Below are 20,419 nucleotides of genomic sequence, written 5' to 3' on the forward strand. Positions count from 1 at the left end.
ATCACTGACTTAAACACAGCCTGATGGAAATAATAGTCATGCGTTTTGGATATGTTTAATGAAACTGCATATATATATATATAAACAAAACAACATCCATCCAAACCAGCAAACAAACAGGGAAGGGGGAGCACCAGACACATTATCAATAATTTACAATTTGAAAGAGAGAAATAACATTAAAAATGGCAGAAGAAAACCATTGCCATGCATCAGTAGTACCAGATTTATCTTCGTTAATTCATGTCGTTGTACATTCACAGGCAAATATCCCAAGGAGGCTATGAATCCAAAATGTTTTTGCACACATTCAGAGTAAACCAGTTTTGTATAATTGTCTTCTTTGCAGCTGTAAAACCAGCAAACATTCTCTTCTTTAATAAACGCATACAGGAGTTGGAAGTTCTGACGCAGCTGAAATCAACCGCACACTCACACAGCTAATGAAAACATCAAACTTGGAAATAAACAACTGTGACACTGACATTACGCCGCTAAATACAGCGAACCCCAGTTGAAACGCCTATAGGAGAATACTTGTTTCATTTAAACCTGTTCTCATGGCCGTAACTATACAGCTGGAGCAACACACAGTATAGACTCTAGAGCATACAGACGCTCTGAGAACATGCCAATAAACACAGATACTTAAATGCTTAAAAAAAAATAATAATAATTAGCAGACCAGGCAACAAATACACTGCTATGGATTAAAAGAGCATTCACTTATCTTTGATGTGGATTTCATATGTTCTGAAACATGCTGCAACAGTTTGATTTGTGAGCAGCTGAGAATCAACTGATGCAAGCTGGAATCACGTGATCATTGAACGTGTAATTGCATTTGTAACTATTTTGATTTAAGTTAACTAACTAACATCTGTTATGCAATGTTCAATAGGTTCATTAATAAATGGTTACAAGCATGTTATCTTACTTTTGTAGCTATTTGAATATGTTTCAGTAATGCTTGTTGATAATCGATTAATTCAATTTAAAAAGTGTTTTATTCATTGAAATAAAGCTGAAATAAAATATAGACATTCAATAACTTTTGGCAATTAACTGAACGAATGGTTGAATACTAAATTAGGTAACACTTTATAATAACTGCATGCTATTAATCATTAGTTAAGCATTAGGAAACAGTTAATTAATCATTTATAAAGCATTAATAAACATTTATAAGCAGTTTATAAATACAGATATAAATGCTTTATACCTGCTTTAAAAGCATATCTATAATGTGTTTAATAATTGTTTTTTCATACTTTATTAATGATCAAGTTATCATTTCTAAATTAAGTATAGCATTATTTACACACCAGTTATTAAGGAGTTGTCAGTGGTTCATAAGATCACTTAGAAATTGTAAGTAAATGATTAATAAATTATTTAAATGTGCATTCATACATCTTTTTATTCAGACATATAGTAATAGTTACTTATAGTGTTTTATAGTGTTTATTAACATGTATTTCTACTGTAATTCAGGGTTAATTCAGGTTGTTATGAAACATATGTAGTTGTTAGTTAACTATTTTTGTGAGCTCATCTAAAGTGAGGACTATTTATGCCTTGTAAAGCTTTTACAAATGAGATTTAAAGGCTGTTAATATTTCTATGTTCTGTATCACTGTGTTGTGTTTGTTTCTGTTTTTTGTTTAGAAGATAACTGAGCCTTTAAAAATCCTTTATAAATGCTTTACAAGGCATAACTAGTCCTCACTGTAGATGAGCTCACATGAATAGTTAACTGACCACTACTAAATTATTTATAACTACCTGAATTTACTACATTTCTTGTGATCTTATGAATCACTGGCAACTCCTAAATAACTGGTTTGTAAATAATGCTATACTTCATTGAGCAATGATAAATTGATCATGAATAAAGTATGAAAATACAATTATTAAATACATTATAGATATACTTTTAAATCAAGAATACAGCATTTATATATGTATTTATAAACTGCTTATTACTGTCTATTAATGCTTTATAAATTATGAATTATCTGTTTACTAATGCTTAATTAATGATTAATAGTGTGCAGTTATTATAGTGTTACCCTAAATGACTACAACAACAACAACAAAAAGCTAAATACAGTAATGATAATGATGATTATAATAATAAAATACAAAAATCAAAGCTAATTCAAAACATTAGTATGTACATATTACTAAAATAACACTTCCTAGTAAAACAGGACGCTAGCTTTGAGTGAGAAACAGATCGAATTCAAGAAGTTACAAACTAGTATTTTCTTTCAGAAACTGAAAGTCAAAAAGCAAAAAAAAAAAACAAACAAACACATATTTAAATATTAGAAATACAAAGACTGCATTACTATTTTTTGTAAAAAAAAAAAAAAAAAAAAAAAAAAAGGAAAAAAACTATTTGTCTTATAACTTCAGAAAAATCATTTTTACAGTTGACTTCTTCTAGTGTATGATACTTTAAAAGCGTTCTTGTGTCATTTCATTGGATCTCGAGAGCTTCTGTCTTCTTGTGCCTTAATGGATGGAAGAAAGAAAGGGTTACACGGGTTAAAGATGACAAAATGGAAATATTGCCAGAATTCAGTGTGAACAGTTCCTTAAAGTGCAGTTTCTTTTTTTAATGCTATGCCGGCTCTTTCTTTCATGTGCTCTGAATTCTTGAGATCACTTCCTGTGTGAGCCGCTGCTTTATGCAAACACCTGGAGTGTGTGTGTGTGTTAAAGGAATGAAGGGACTGTGTGTTCCTCGTCTTTCTGAGCACCCTGCATCTCACTTTCTACATACTTCTCTAGTTTGCTCGACTTGACATCTTATGATACATGAGCAATGTTTGCCAGTTATTTTTTTGAGAGCTTTGAGTTTTGTTGTGCTCTTTATGCACCATAAAATAACATAAATATGTGATAGAACACTTAAAACAATCAATATACGGTAAGTGATAGAATTGTTTGTCTTCAAAAATAGCCTGTGGTAACACTTCAGATTAGGAAACACAACTAGTTGCTTATTAACATGCATATTCTTAGCATTTTAGATATTTATTAGTACATATTAATGATTGTAATTAGCATATTTTAGAACTCTTGCTATTAATAAGCAGCAACTTAGGAGTTTTTGAGGCAAAAATAACCTTTAAAAAAGTGTCACCATATATCGTCTGACCTCTATCAACATCACAACTCACATATCTTCTAGAATTCAGAGTTTCACACTCACAAACAGGACTGCACTTGTAATTACATTACACTGTTTCCCACCTCACATGAAGTGTGCATTCGTTTATCTGACAAATCTGGACTTCTCCGAGCTCTTGCAGAACTGAGTTTGGTTTCCCATACATTCGGTGTGAGAGATTTGTAGGGTTATTACATCTAAAATAATCATGAATATTTATGTGAAAAATGTTTCATAAAAATGTGGTTGTCATGCGGATCCAGAGGAAATGCTTGTGTTGTTGTTGTGTCATAAGAAATGTTAACCTAATGCTGATTCGGTACAGGTATGTACCTCACTGATCATTTGCATATTTTTGTGTATTGTTTACTTATGCATCATGTACCCCTCTCTCTCTCTTTTTCAGAGGCGTAACGGTGTTCTGATGTCGCCATACTCAGTGACGTCATCAGTCGGCGAGCGTCGATTGGTTGCTTGGTTTCAGGTGGGCGGAGCCCAGCGTGGAGAGCAGGATCTGTACCGATGCATCACTCAGTCGACGTACGGAGCCGCAGTGTCAAACTTTGCTGAACTAATTGTCAGAGGTATGACCAGTGTTTCGTTCAACTTTATCCTATAGGTTTATTTATTTGCAAGATTCTTGTCACATAGGTCTAAACTGCAGGCTGTTGAATGCTTATTTCTGATTGGCTGGTGCATGTTTTAAATTGTGGGATTATTTGTACGGATGCAAGTCTAGGTTTATTGACGTTAAACTCTAAACAATCTCTCTTGACTATTTAAATATACTTTATATATAAATATAAAATGAAATGATTAATAAAAATAATATAATATAAATAGTTATTATTAGTAGTAGTAGTGGTAGTATTTTTTATTGCATTGTGACAGGAAATCACAAATGTGTACTTTTTACACTTTTACAGCGTACAATTTTACACTTTTTTTTCTCTTGATTAACTCACATATGACTGTTGGCTGGAAGCAATGATTTATCATTTTAAAAAGATTCATCAGTTGGGAACGTATGGATTATCATCATGTTGATTTTGAACTTGGGTCCCATTGCATTATATGCAGTCACAGAGATGGATTAATTATTTCTAAAAATCTTGATTTGTTTTCATTTGAAGAAAGAAAGTCGGTAACACTTTATTTTAGGGTCACTTAAATACTTTCTTATTAGCATGCATATTACTAGAATTTAGCCGTTTATTAATACAATTTAAATAATTTATATAAAATTTTGGGGTAGACTATCTCTTTAAGATGTCAGAATTAAATCAAATATTTAATCCGTGTCAGATGCCCCCCTTATGTCTAAGCTGATGGTTCTCCTAGAAAAAGGAACCATCAATTCCAGCCATTATGCTTTGCTATCGTCAGGTTATTCTCTCACAGCACAGAACATTCTGGATTCTTCTGAACTCTCAATCAAAACACGAGCACCTGAGCACATCTCGCTGATTCACTGTAACATCACGTCCCCACCCAGAGATCTCTTCAGCAAAAGCCAAAAGCCCATGAGAGACGTAACCTCCCTGACTAGAGCTCTCCAGAGAGCCGGCAGACTGATTACACTCATATCCCCCCAAAAATAACCAAATTACTGGTGCAATCAGTTATGCAAATGACCACACGCTGCCTCGTCATGGCCGCTCGCTACAAGTGGCTCTCGTGATGGTGGCATGATTGAAGGAGTGAATGAGTCACGCTTCTCCTGGAGCTGAGGTAATGTCACAGAGAGTCCACCAAACAAAGGAGTAATCAATGCTGCTGTGCCAGTGTATTATGTACTTCACACAGTCTACAGTTTAGTTTTCAAACCTCCTTTATTAGCTGCTGGAGAGTGCTGTGTTTGCGTCACACAGGCAAAAATAAAAGAGCAACAGGAGCGACCCATTAAACTTTGCTGTATTTTTAATTCAAGCTATTTCCTGTCTGTCAGAAACAGACATACTTACTGTAGAGACTCATAATTCCCCTGCAGATTATGATTAGCTTCACACATGAGTGAGTCATTACTCGGATTCAAACTGATAACTCTAAACATTTATTCAGAATTATTATTATTACTTTTTTTTTATTTAAGTTATTGTTATTTTAGCAAAGTACTGGTTCATACAAGTCATATATTATTCTATTGCAAAATATTATTACAATTTAGAATAACTGTAATGTACTCCGGTGATCAAAGCTAGATTACTCCAGTCTCACATGATCTTCAGAAATCATTTTAACTTTCCCTTAACACTCCTGTAGTCTACACTGAAGACATATAGCGCCCTCTCGCGTCTGTAGACGGTATTTTTTTTCTCTTGGTTCTTGGTTCTAAATAAATGCGACTTATAGTCTGGTGCGACTTATATATGTTTTTTTTTCCTCATCATGACTTATTTTTGGACTGATGCGACTTATACCCAGGTGCGACTTATAGTCTGAAAAATACGGTAATATTTTCAAAGTTTATGTTGTGTTTTCTTGCCATCTCCAAATAATTCCCCCAATTTTAACAATTATGGGCCAATTCTTTTAAACAGTGAAAATTAGCGTTTCGATTCCATAAAAGCGCCAATGGGAGGCGAAAACTTTGCGGGTGATTTACTGACAATGCACAGACGCAGACCAGATTATTTCCATAACGAACAGCACAATCTACCGAGAGCAGCGCAAATTACCGTCTGCTTTTTTTGGTGGTACATAATGGTGCAAATACCAGTAATTTGACAAGCGCAAACGTCCGTAAATGTCATTTCGTGATTCATTTTAATGCTCTCCTTCTGTAAATGTACATATTGAAAGGGAAACTCCTACAAATGCATATTCCATAAGCTAATTCTTCACTGCATGTCTTTAGTAAAAAAAAGAAAAAAAAAAAAGACCTGGTTTCAATGGTCAGAAATAACTATATTTGCAGTATTGTTGTTTTCTGCAGTTTTAGCAAGAGAATTAAATTATTTTGCGGCTCACTCTGTTTTTAAAATATCCGCAGCTCTTAAAGACACTTTAGTGTCGAAGGGAACCGAGCTGAGGTCTGCCATTTAAATATGCCTGATATATAGGATCAGCTTTCACACGCAGTTTGGCATCATTTTTGTAAACTTTCTGAATTTGCCAAGCCAAGATGTTCCTGCAGTTCTACCTTAAATTGGGCAACACATACTGTAACAGGTTCGTCAAGTCCTGGAACATCTCGTCCTCCTCGACTGGAAGGAAAAGGATCTGTTAAGTGCAGCTGGTAATAGGCTGCTTCTCAGTGGGGTTAAATGGGACCAGCAGCTTTCCAATTGTGGCTAGCGTGAGGTGCAGATCAGACCTGTGAAAGGAGTTTGATACTGTGTTCAGGCATGTTTATCTGCATCTGTGCTCTCATTAGCTTGATTCATATTTGATTTTTAGGCAGCACTGTGATTAACTGCAATATTGAAAGTCAAGGTCTCACAGTCATACTGTTCTACTGATAGCATCTCATACAGAGATGATGAGTAATTTACATTGAGAGATTAGACAGACTGAGCAATCAGGATACACAGTTCATTTATTTGAATGTGACACTGTCAGTTATTAGTAAAAAAAACTCTGTCTGTTTAGTTTATTAGCATATTAGCACCACTGATTCAGTTTAGAGAGAACTATGGTTGTAATGCATTAAAGCTGCTTTTGCCTGACCTTCTACTGCATTTTTATATTTTACTCCAATTTCCTTCACTCTGAGATCATTTCCTGGAGCATTAATGCCATATTAATCAAAATATTATTATAAATACCCTGGATTTCATTCAGCATTGTGTTATTGATTTTAGTTAGCTATAGTTTATTTAATCAAATGTGTAGTTGCATAATTATGTATTTTCTTTTAAGATGTTTCAAATCAAGTCTGTTTAGTATGTATTGAAATAGATATTAGATAAGTAAAAAAAAGTGACATATTTCTGAAATTAATTTCTTTTTGACAAATATATGATACTGTGGACAATAACTTTTTTCATAAATGTTAGGATGTGGCAAATTGTCGCATGTTCATACAGTTGATTAATTGATTCCTACAGTTCATACATTTTATGTTGGCAAATAATATTTTGGTCACACTTCATTCTCACTATTAACTATGACTTTTGCTTGAATAAACGCCTAATGTTCTGCTTATTAATAGTTAGAAGGGTAGTTGTTAAGTTTAGGATTAGGGATGTAGAATATAGTCATGCAGAATATTTGCTTTATAAGTATTAATAAACAACAGATATGCTAGTAATATGCATACTATTAAGCAACTAGTTAACAGTGAGAATTGGTCCCTAAACTAAAGTGTTACCGTAAATTTTATATATATATATATATATATATATATATATATATATATATATATATATATATATATATATATATATATATATATATATATATACGTAAAACATTAAATCTATGTTTACTGTACAGTCATATTTACTACTACTCTGAAATGTTGTGTTCAAAATCTAGGCTTCTTTAATAATAATCTACATATAAAACATCCAATCATTTAATAAAAGACATAAAAAGGGGTCAAATTGTACAATGAAAATATACTGTAAGCACAGTCAAAAATGAATAGTTATTAAAACTAAACCACAAAAAGTATGCACATTTGATGTTCAGAACTTGGCTCATCTAGTCCAAGAATTCAATAGATATTATTCATCCTAAACCCAGAAGATTTGTTGAAGCCAGTCAGATGTAGCACCAGCTGCTCTGCAGATCTTTCTGAAGAATCTGAAAGTCTCATCATGGGAAGTTTTAGTTTCAATCAGCCAGATAAAACATATGAAGCGTGATCCACTCAACACCTTTTCTTTTCCTCTCCCTGTACTCTGTAGTCCCGCCCACACCGATAGCTCCGCCCCAGCTGCTGCGCTCTGGCCCCACCTACCTGATCATCCAGCTCAACACTAACTCTATCGTGGGCGACGGGCCGGTGATCCGCAGAGAGATCGTGTACCGGGCCAGCCACTCGCCCTGGTCCGAAACTCACGGAGTCAACTCACTGACGTATAAAGTCTGGCACCTGGAGCCGGACACAGAATACCGCATCAGTGTCCTCCTCACCCGGCCCGGAGAGGGAGGAACCGGCCCGCCTGGACCCCCGCTGGTCAGCAGGACCAAGTGTGCGGGTCAGTGGACTCTCTTTACTTCCTCTTTAGCCAGTTATTAAATGTTTCACTTTTAATATTAAAATGCACTTGAGACATCTTAAGTGTGAGGTTGTGTGGATTGGTATGACATCACTGGATTCGGCCTGTGGTAAATGTGACCGTCAGCTGTTTTTGGACAGATGTTGAAGGTACAGGTTTGAAAATGAGTGAGGTCTGGGATGAGGTTAAGATTTGTGCTGTAATAACGCTACAAATACAACTCATTATATACACTACTAAACACTTTAACAGAGACAGACACTTACTGTAGATGACTATAGAAAGATGTTTTCTCTTGTTTGGAAGCATGAACACCGTTACATTGTACCATATTTTTTGTATCAGCATTTTGTTTTATATTTTACTAAAGGTTGGGGTGGATAATTGTGTTTATTAACCATGCAGCAATACAAATTACTAGGGATGCACCGAAATTTCGGCCACCGAAAATTTTCGGCCGAAAATGGCCTTTTCGGTTTTCGGCCGATAGACTTTTATCACCGAAACAACACAGCCGCAAAGGTTGTGATGACGCAAACAGAAACCGCGACCTGCACGTGCACCTGCTTATCGCAGACCACGAGCCCCACGCGACATTTACTTCACACCAGTGAGAACATTCTCTCTCTTCGTATTCCTTTATTCGCAGCACTAAAACATCTCCTAACAAAGAGATTAAGACGGACCACGAAGTAAAAACAAAGAAAAGTACAGTCTTATAGAGTCGGTTAGCACAGACTATATCTTTTCGGATATATATATATATATATATATATATATATATATATATATATATATATATATACATACACACACACACACACAAACATATATACATACATAATATCAGATTGTAGTCATATTTATGCTAGATTTTCTGCTAGATTTCTGCTTTAATTTGATAAATGTTTATTTATGCCCTGGCCCTATTTAAATACACTCTCTCAAATATTTCTCAAATGTCAGGCAGATGACAAGCTCAACTGCTCAACAGCTAGATGGTTATCTGTCTGAAGTCCCCATCCCCAGAAGTGATAACAGTCTTGCCAACTGGAGAAGTGATGCACTTTCTAGTCCTACATAGAAAAATTTCAAATGCACTTCACCTAAATGCACTTTGTTTTTATGAGAGAACAGTTCATTTTAAAACCTTTCTGCAGGCCAGTAGGCATGTACATTATTATTAAATATACACATGAGTGGGATACATTTTTAGTTTGAATTTTATTTTATTATACTGTGCATTGTTGCAATGTGCTTAATAAATATTTGCATCATTTGTAATTATTTATTTTTATGTTTTTAAAAAAAAAATAAGTTATGTAATTGTAATTATCTTTGAAACTTTAATATTAATTTATGCAATTGCAATGTCTTAATTTTAGTAAAGTTAGTACACGGTCATAGCAATAAATGCAATGGTACTAATAATTGGCATAATTTATTTCGGTGTTTCGGTTTCGGACAAGAATTTTCATTTCGGTGCATCCCTACAAATTACTGTTAGAGTTTTAATTAATAATCATTGCTATATAGATGATAATTTTGTCTAGTGCTCAAAAAATTGTATAAGGTCATGCTAAAACATTATATATATATATATATATATATATATATATATATATATATATATATATATATATATATATATATATATATATATATATATATATATATATATATATATATATATATAAAGATATATATTATCAAAGATAACAAAAATGGACAAAACATTCTGAGAACCACAATTTGATTTAGTTCGTATTGAAGCAGGTACGAGCCAAACGGAGTCAAGTAGTCTGGTATAATCAGATTTCGGCTTTGTTCTCTGGTCCTCTGAGGAGTGTGTGTTGTTTGTGTGGCTAAAGTAAGTTGGACACAGCTATTGTAGACATGTTCTTGTGTAATAACTTTGCTTTGGCACTTCCTAATGTATGAGTGTCAGAGGTGCTGAGACTCTGTTCATCCTGGTCACCAGCAGCAGCAGAAGAACACGCGTGTTGCTAATGTGCCAGACATCTTTATTTTGATGTTGAGGTTGCAGATGTAGAGACACATTACTGCTGCATGCCTTTATTACGCTGCATAATTGTGTATGCATATCTGAATTGTATTTATATTGTAATATAATACTCACCGAGTTATTTTCATGTACTGTATATTGCCAACATGCAGATAACCTTTTTATAACGTTTATTTGAATGGCATTGAATTCAATTGTTTGTAATAACAAGAGTTTTTTTGTTCTGTCTTTGGCCTTTTTCCTTTGCTCTGTGTTTTCTGTCACAGTATCTCTCTCTCTCTCTCTCTCTCTGTCAGTCCTGAGGGAAACAGATTACATTTATATCAGAGGTCGAACTTGAGTCTCTGTCTGCTGTGTGTGTGTGTGTGTGTGTGTGTGTGTGTGTGTGTCATATCCAGCAGTGAGGCCATTCCTCATCAGGCCTGTGGGAGTTTCAGTAGATGTGTCTCATTAATTTGTGTAATCAGGTTGATTTGTCTGGAGGACTCTGAGGGAGGGCAGAGGTGCGGGTCTGCAGGCTTCACCGGACACTGACTGTCTCAGTAAACACAAGGCATTACAGTATGTTGCATTGAGGACAAGGAAAACTTAATGGTTTCCTTTACGCAAAATAGGATTTCAGATGTGTTGTGTTCTGTGGGGGAAATCTGAACTGGAGATGTTTTGGCAGGACCTCTTTTTCATGGAGATGTTTTCCTTTTTGAAGCACAGTGACAGTGTTAATTCATCAGTGTGTGTTTGCTGTGGAGCTCCTCATGCTGGAATGCCAAGTGCGTTTATATTTACAGACACGCAGGACTCTGGGCTCGTCTCCTGTCTGTCTTTGTCTCTTAGAGTGAGAGCGAGGGAATGAAAATGACAGGAAAGAGAGACGAGGACCCCTGCCTTCACACATGACATGTGTAATCAACTCATAGCAGCTCTAATCGCATCTGTACTGAGAGAGAGAGAGAGAGAGAGAGAGAGGAAGCAGAGCTCTGTGAAATGCTTCATTTATATGTAACGATAACTCGTCGAATGACCTGTTAAATGTACTTTATTGCTCTCTCTCACTGCTTTCACAACTTTAGAGTCCAGTCTTGTTAATGAGAAGACCGTCTCTGTCCATCTGTCAGTTCATAAATTGTTCTGTTTTTCCAGGGAAAACAATCATTGCATGATTAAAGATCCCATTAAATGTAATTTGGAGATGTGTGTCTTATAGTCCATATCTGTTGGCTTTGAGTTATAAGCCAGAGTACTAAATGCTGGAAATATATTTTATCAACGTAACTAAGAAAAGTGACTAAAAGTCAAGGCTAAGATAGCTGGTTGTGACTAAATTCTAAAGTACACCAGACAGACTTCTATTCGTAGGCCATTATCTGCCAAAATGTGTATGCAAATGAGGAAGCAAATAGTAAGTTTGATTTGATAGACTCATTTACTTACAAGATTACAATTATTCAATCAGGAAGTGTTTAAACCCCACCCACTTCTCAACATCCAATCAACAAATGATCCATAGAACCTTTCACTTTATATTTAAGGTCTTATATATATATATATATATATATATATATATATATATATATATATATATATATATATATATATATATATATATATATATATATATATATATAGTTATATATATATATAGTTTAATGCATTAACTTAATAAGTTATGGAAAAGAAATACGCGATTTAAAATATTTTAACGCTGTTAACACAAACACACCATTTCATTCAGTTGACTGTTGACAGATATGATGCAGGACAACAACTCTATGAATGCAGTTATATCCTAAAATGCATGATATTGGGGCAACAATGCTCCTGTAAGAGTTTGTGTCTCATATTTTTATATGATAAGTGATACAGTATATCACACAGTGCTGTTTGCATGGGTGGACGTGATGTGATCAGTTCAGTAAATAAGAATTTAATATTGTGTTATATTTTAAACACAATATTGTTTGTTTTTGCTCAGCTTTGCCAACAAAAGTAGTACCTATAAATTCATAACAAAAATGTTGCACATCTCCGAGCAGCACAACAGTGTTTAGTTTCTGAATGAATCCACGTTTTGAATGAATCGTGTGAACCAATGATTCAAAAACCCATTCATAAAGTGAGCTGTTTATTTCATTCCTGAATGAATCAGCTGTTTGAACGAATCTAATGAAAGACTCATAAATACATTTACCACCACCAGTTTAAGTTTCGTATTTAGAATATTATTTCATTAAAATAAAAGATAATAGATAATAATTAGATAGATAGTCCACCCCACAAAAATTGTTAATTGTCAACATATGTCATCATAAACCTGAATGACTTACTTTCTTTTGTGGAATATAAATTAAAGTAATTTGAAGACTGTTGGTAACTAAGCTGTTTTCATTACCAATGACTTTCATTAGATGATCGCATAAGAAAACATAAAAATAAAAATAACAAAAATAAGTAAAAAGTAGTTTACGTTAGGCTGTTGTAGCCTAAACCTCCATGTGCAATAAATTGTGTGTTGAATCAAATAAAATATTTATTTTTTAAAGCTAATATTTTTTATGTGTACTTGATACATTCTCATTTAACACCAAAAAAGATTAATTAGATTAATAAATCTGCACATCATGAAATTAATTTTATTAAAATTTTTAGTCGACTGACAGCCCTAATATATATATATTAGAATATTACATTAGAATATGCCAATTGCAACCAAATATAGGCCTTGGAAGCATACTGGCCAACCAAGAGAGATATTGATGGTTTTTAATCAAGTTTTGTTTAATTACAAAGCAAGACTATTAGAGTATTCTGCCATTACATTAGAAGCATGCTAAAAGCTAACTCAAACTGAAGGTTAAATGTGAAATGTAATTTCCTCTTCTCTGTTCTCAGAGCCCATGCGTCCGCTCAGAGGACTGACGGCGTCAGAGATTCAGTCCCGTCAGCTGCTGCTGCAGTGGGAGCCGGTCGGCTACAACCTGACGCGCTGCCACACGTATTCCCTGTCGCTCTGCTACCGCTATTCCACTGCCGCGGGGGGCGGAGCCGGTGGGAATAACGCCACGGTGAGGGAGTGTCTGTCTGTGGAGCGGAACACCTCCCGCTTCACACTCCGGGACCTGCCTCCGTTCCACGCCGTTCACGTGCGGCTAGCGCTGGCCAATCCTGAGGGCAAGAAAGAGAGCCGAGAGGTCACCTTCCAGACCGAGGAAGACAGTGAGTATTCATTTGTTCATTTGACACAGTGATGTTATGGGAATTGCTGTACCTTTTTCTAACACTTTAAACTAAGCTTTTATATATAATGCATCGTAAAATAATTTAAATTGTGCATTAATTGTGCCTTCTAATGCATCTAATAATGCATTGTATAATCTCATGAATAATTATAAACACAGTTATTATACATTATAATGAATAATAGATGTTACACCTTTGGAAAATATAATGCAGTAAAACATAGCTAACAATCAATGTCCGATGAATCAAAAAAAAAAAAAAAAAAAACGCAAATACTACAATGCATTTTAACTTTGATTACAATTATTTATGAAAATATGTTAATCTTCAAGTAAAGTGTTAATAAGTGTAAGTGTTCCTGTAGCTCAAGTGGTAGAGCATTACGTTATCAAGTGCAAGGTTGGGGGTTTGATTCCCCAGGAGCACATGATTGGTTAAAATTGATAGCCTTTATTCACTGTAAGTCGCTTTGGATAAAAGCGTCTGCTAAATGCATAAATTTAATTTAATTTAAAGTGTAACTAATTTGTTTTGTATTATGGTGCCTTCAAAATCTTAGAAAACTACATATTTTTCTCACTATATCTGTTACCATAATATTACGACTCCTGACCCCTTGATTTAGTAAGATTTTTAATAATTAAAGTCACAAAGTCAATAATTGTAACTATGTGAACTGTGAAAATGCAGCCTTTAGCATGCGGGGGGACATTAACATAATTAAATCAAGTACTAAATGAGCAGACCTTGTGCAGATGCAGTCAAAGAGGTTTTAATGAGTCAGTATTGTCTTGATTGAAAGCTCCATCATTTCCATTTCAAGGACTGTTTTGGTAAATTCATAACACAGTTTATCCATTAGTTTAAGAACCGTTTTCTTCAGAACAGACTCTCAAACAGCTCAGTGAGTGTTTTCACTTCTGATGAAGAATCACATTATTATACTCCATATCTGCATTCATAAACTTTCAGAGTTTGATTAAACTTTCATTTACCCGGAGGGTGTTTTTTTTTTTTTTTTTTTTTTTTTTGCATGGGTCAGTAGCCATAACCCATCCATCTTTGCTAAGGCCTGTATTTATCTGAGCAATTATGATGTGGTGCCTGCAGCAGGGCCCAGTTTGCCTGCATTGCTCAAACCTCAATTATAGCAACAACACAAATATTGACTCACAGAACACCATGCTTCAGCATAATTAAATGGAAGATCATACTTATAAATGGAAGTGTATGAAAAATTAATAAGCTAAGGCCCCCAGCAAAATGCAATAAAGATTTTTGCTTATTTTTGCATTTTTATTTACGCCGTGTGTCAGGCGGCGTGGGTTTGCATTCTCATGCTAATGCTTTAAGATGAAACCCTCAGAGGTCAAGTGAAAACCTCCCCATCTGAAAATGAACACAGCTCAGAATGAATGCTCGCAATTTATCATTTTCTGAAATGAAAAACATCTTTTCATACATTTCGTACAGAGATAGAGCTTGTTTGTGTTTGGTTAATTGGAAACAACATGAGGAACTGCAGTTAATGAATGAATTAATTCTGCTGCGAGTAATGTTAAATTACTGGTTGTCAGCATGCTTGCAGTAAGACACAGAGAGGGAATGAGAAATGAGAAGCAGGGAAAGAAACTCTCTCTGCTTTGTAACCTTTGCAAGCATCTTTAGTTGGGGCAATGCATGGAAAGTAAAGATGACGACTCATTTTTACTACCACTCTACTTTCTCAGCACATGGCGTGAAGCATTAGCAGTCTTCTGCCAACTCCAGCGCTGTCAGAGATGCTTCAAAAAAACACTCACATCCCAGTTATTTTTTGGCCACAGTACCAAAATTGTTTACTGTATAAAATATGAGAAATGAAATATCCCTTAAGAAGTGTTAGTGCTGGCGTGAACTGTATAAGCCAAACAATATGCACATTTTCTAAAACAACATATGCTGAATAAGAAAACTTGTAAATGCACAGACTACATTTACAGTCTTCAGAGTTTTGCAGCAGATAATTGAACGCACAAAACAATAAAACATAATCAACAATTTGATTAAACTCAAAATCCATCACATACCATTTAATTTGATTGGATGTACAGCCTTTGACATCAACAAATTACTTCTCTCTTTTAAAACGTGTGCTTTATTAGGACCGATAACAAGCCAATATGCTAGTAGCATGCATGCTAATAAGCAGCTAGTTATTAGTGAGAATTGGTCCTTAAAATAAACAACAACAACAATAATAATAATCAACTAAAGTCAGTGATCTGTGACTAGTTTGCTGTTTCTAGATTTCAATGATTCTTCTGATTCCATGAGCAGTGTAGTACCTCCGTGGAAAGGGGGGAAGTGTAGACAACATGGCCTTAATTGCAATCATGCCTTATTCTATCATGGCATATTCTACTTTTTCAAATAGCTGGCATTGATGGATATTTACAGTGATAAGTTGCTGTTTGCCACATAAAAAATGGTGCCATCTACATTTACTTGCATTTATGTTGTATGTGAAGGCCAATCATTGTCTTTTGCAGTTATATTTTTTATCAATAAAACCAATTTTGCAATCATCTTTCCTTAACACTTCAGCCTTCTTTTCTCAATGCTATCCACATCTCTGTATTAGGATGTGGCAGTCAGTCTCTCTATAGCTCGTAGAATTCACTATTGCCAAAGTTTTCCAAACTTTAAGTTAAGCATGGATTCAGCATGTAGCTGTACCTGTAGAGTCTAGATGTCTCTCTCTCTCTCTCTCTCTCTCTCTTTTGCAATCTGCCCTATTTTCTTCCACCTGGTTTGTTGGTAAAGAAGACAAATTGTCTGCCGTGGCATCTAGCACTGCGCTCAGATATGAGACGGGTCTGTGGTCTCTTCCTCTCTCCTCTAGTCTGTAGATGTGTCATCTCACCTTCATCTCAGCTGCGTCTGATACTCTGTTTAGTAAGATTGATCTGACTCTTTCCTCTTGTTTCCTACAGTCCCAGGAGGCATTGCACCCGAATCTTTAACCTTCACCCCATTGGACGATATGATCTTTCTCAAGTGGGAGGAGCCATTGGAGCCCAATGGTCTGATCACACAGTATGAGGTACTATACCAAGTATGAAGTGACATTTATACTATGAAAAAAATACATGATATATGTGTTTTAATATGAAACAGAGACAATGCAGATATATTTTAATATATCATCAAAAATACCCTTGTGAAAAAGACTTTAGTATTAAGTTTTTAAAAACATGACTTATTTCAGACTGAATAAGACTGGACATTTAATTGCAAGCTAATCGCATGGAAATGTATTGTATGTTATATATTAGATGCAATTAGCTTACTTTGAGTGCTTTTTGACTCAAAATTATATATATATATATATATATATATATATATATATATATATATATATATATATATATATTGTCACGGGAGGAGCACAAGACAGACACAGTGGGCGTGGCGTCAGGCCTCGGAGAGGCTTTTATTAACAGAAATCATAAAACAAAGGGAATAAAAGTGGCCAAAAGGGGGAAAGTGTCCAAAATAACAGGGAATCTGGTGTCCTCGTTGTGCTGCGGGATTTGTGTAGGTCGGGCAGTGTTCATCAAGGAAGGGTCCAGGCAAGGGGCGGAGTCCGGCGGCCGCACGCGCTCCCCTCCTTGGTCCGGGGCGCGAGGGGCGGCGGCTTCTCCTAGCGGCCGCGTCTCTCTCGTTGGCCGCGGCGCTGGTAGGGGATGGACGGCCCGGCATCCTGGCCCGTCGGCCGTGTATACGGGTGCGGTTCCCATCCGGATCGCGGGTCCGGCAGCTCACGTCTTGGTGGCGCGGGAGTCCCTCAACGCACCCTTCCTGGACCCACGAGGACACCAGTGTGCATGCACGGGGAAGAGACCGGTCTCCCGAGGAGAGGCGCGTTGGGCTTTTAAACAGCGGCGGTGATGAGGCTCCATTCCCTTCAGGTGTGCCCCATCACACGCCGCCAGCCCTGACTCGTCCAGCGCCCCTCCTCTCACACACCCACTCCAGTCGGGAGCCTGGTGAAGGGCGGCGATTTAGGACGGGGTGCCGGTGAAAATCAGGGAGGAGGCAGCTGACTCGTCACATTCCCCCTCCCAAGCGACATCCCCGTCATAAGGGCGCCGCCCACACGGGAGTGCTACCATCCTCAACCAGGCTCCTTACGGTCGGAGTGGGCGGGGATTCCTCTCCGGGCGGTCCTCCCTCTCGCAGCGCACCGGAACAGGGACAGAGAAACCGGGTTTTAGTGACAGCCTCAACCAACCACAGGGTAAAATGACCATAACAGAAAAGTCACTTACCCTTTTTGTGGCTGGGAGGCTGTCCCCAGTTTTCCTCCGTCCCAGTCCGGGTTCTCACGAACGTTTGCAAGCGAGAAGGAGTGACGTCACCAGATGGTTCCCAACTGCGCTGTCTAGGCTCCGCCTTGCCCGCATTCTCCACCAGTGTCACGGGAGGAGCACAAGACAGACACAGTGGGCGTGGCGTCAGGCCTCGGAGAGGCTTTTATTAACAGAAATCATAAAACAAAGGGAATAAAAGTGGCCAAAAGGGGGAAAGTGTCCAAAATAACAGGGAATCTGGTGTCCTCGTTGTGCTGCGGGATTTGTGTAGGTCGGGCAGTGTTCATCAAGGAAGGGTCCAGGCAAGGGGCGGAGTCCGGCGGCCGCACGCGCTCCCCTCCTTGGTCCGGGGCGCGAGGGGCGGCGGCTTCTCCTAGCGGCCGCGTCTCTCTCGTTGGCCGCGGCGCTGGTAGGGGATGGACGGCCCGGCATCCTGGCCCGTCGGCCGTGTATACGGGTGCGGTTCCCATCCGGATCGCGGGTCCGGCAGCTCACGTCTTGGTGGCGCGGGAGTCCCTCAACGCACCCTTCCTGGACCCACGAGGACACCAGTGTGCATGCACGGGGAAGAGACCGGTCTCCCGAGGAGAGGCGCGTTGGGCTTTTAAACAGCGGCGGTGATGAGGCTCCATTCCCTTCAGGTGTGCCCCATCACACGCCGCCAGCCCTGACTCGTCCAGCGCCCCTCCTCTCACACACCCACTCCAGTCGGGAGCCTGGTGAAGGGCGGCGATTTAGGACGGGGTGCCGGTGAAAATCAGGGAGGAGGCAGCTGACTCGTCACAATATATATATATATATATATATATATATATATATATATTAAAATCTAATATAAATATTTTTGTATTGTTTTTGAAATGAGGTACATTTTTTATTGGTGAAGTAAGTATACTAATAATTTTACTTTAGTGTGATTTTCTTTTGAAACTTGCATGATGTGCAGTACTTGAAGTTTAACTCATTTAAATTATAGTAATATACGGAATATGGAATATTGAATAGCACAACAACAGTTTAAATTATAATCAAATACTGTACATGTGCTTAATGCAGTTTGTTAGTCGAAATATGTGCACTTCTTTAAGCATGACAAAATATTATTATAACATGATTCAATTTGATATGATTACAAAGTGCACTTTTTAAAGATGTTTTAAAGTGTTAAGTAAGTCATCAAAGTGAGTTCTCTTTAAGTACACTTTTGTGGGCTTTTCTTTCATCCATTTATCTGCAAACACAGTAACAAAAAACAAGTGCCGGTTCAGAACAGCACTTCATTTTTACATGGGTTTTTACAGACAAAGCCTTGTTGGTGTTTTCCAGTATCTGTGTGTGTGGAGAGAGGTCTGACAGCACTTTGAAATGTTGCTTTTTTTCTTCTTCCCCTTTGTTAGTTATTGAATTGCAATTTAATGAAAGGGGCAAATATTGGTTCAGTGTTGTGAAAAATGATTCAGGAACACATTGTACTGATGACGCACAGTTTATGCAGCGTTTGAAACAGTTGGGGCATGTGAGTGGGTTGGGGCATTGAGGCATATTTTAGTTTAACTGTTCTGCAGAATCACATTTTCAGACTGAATTGAAATTTGGCTGGGTAGAGATTGGTTGAGGAGATTTTCTACACTTTCAGGTTTTGTTTTTTGTCCCTCGTCCTTCCTCTCAGTCATTAGTGTGTGTAAACTCTCTTCACTGTTCACAGAGTCTAGGTGTTCTTATGCTAATCATGCTGTAGTTCATTCTCCAGGCCTCAATTAGTCAGGGGACAAACATAATTGCGTATTTACCTTGCAGAGTCTGTCGGATGGGGCGATTGTGTTTAAGTGCTTTAGTCTGGTTATATTTCCCTGCTCAGCTGTCAGCATGAACACATGAAAGCGTCTGCTTATGCGCCGTGCTTGTCTGGGAGAGATGTGTGGAGCTTTACTTCACTCTGCTCTTCGTTCTCTTGATGGATTTGGTAATGATTTTTTAATGGTGGATTTGCTGCCTCAGCATTTTCATAAAAAGTAGTTTCAAAATGGAGCGTGTAATTTCTGTTGATGGATCTTGAGAGGGATGATGAAGTATTTAGCCTATTCCGCATTGAAGCTTGCAGCAACAACACCTTCAAAAGTAAAGACTGAATGTGCTGGAATAAATAGCATTAATTATGTAATAATAAATAGTTCATAGTTTAAAGAGAGAAATGCACCTTTAATACAGATTACATAGTGAAAGAGGCAAGTATATGCTGAGTTTCGTTCAGTTTTGTGACACACTCCTGTTCACAGAGACCGAAACGCCAGAAAGTGCACCCTGTTTATTTTCTTTATTTTCTAAAAGCACAATGTCGTGTTGAGTGTATATAAATAACTGTAGACCTTTTATAGGTTTGTATGATATATTATATTTCACAAACGCTTTTTATCTAGTTAACATTAAAGCAAGCAGCCATGTAAAGTAGCTA

At 37.0% G+C, this 20,419-nt stretch overlaps 1 protein-coding gene across 1 annotated transcript in view; it reads left to right on the forward strand.

Moving 5' to 3' along the window:
- LOC113119138 (receptor-type tyrosine-protein phosphatase U-like) overlaps positions 1–20,419 on the forward strand; it is a 217,742-nt gene that overhangs the window by 124,037 nt on the left and 73,286 nt on the right. Inside the window, exons 7-10 of the mRNA XM_026288370.1 lie at positions 3,588–3,765; positions 8,035–8,328; positions 13,265–13,588; positions 16,588–16,697. Coding sequence (XP_026144155.1) covers positions 3,588–3,765; positions 8,035–8,328; positions 13,265–13,588; positions 16,588–16,697 — 906 coding nt within the window. The remainder of the gene's footprint in view (positions 1–3,587; positions 3,766–8,034; positions 8,329–13,264; positions 13,589–16,587; positions 16,698–20,419) is intronic.

Source organism: Carassius auratus, chromosome 19 (assembly GCF_003368295.1).
Source record: "Carassius auratus strain Wakin chromosome 19, ASM336829v1, whole genome shotgun sequence".
Taxonomy (NCBI): domain Eukaryota; kingdom Metazoa; phylum Chordata; class Actinopteri; order Cypriniformes; family Cyprinidae; genus Carassius; species Carassius auratus.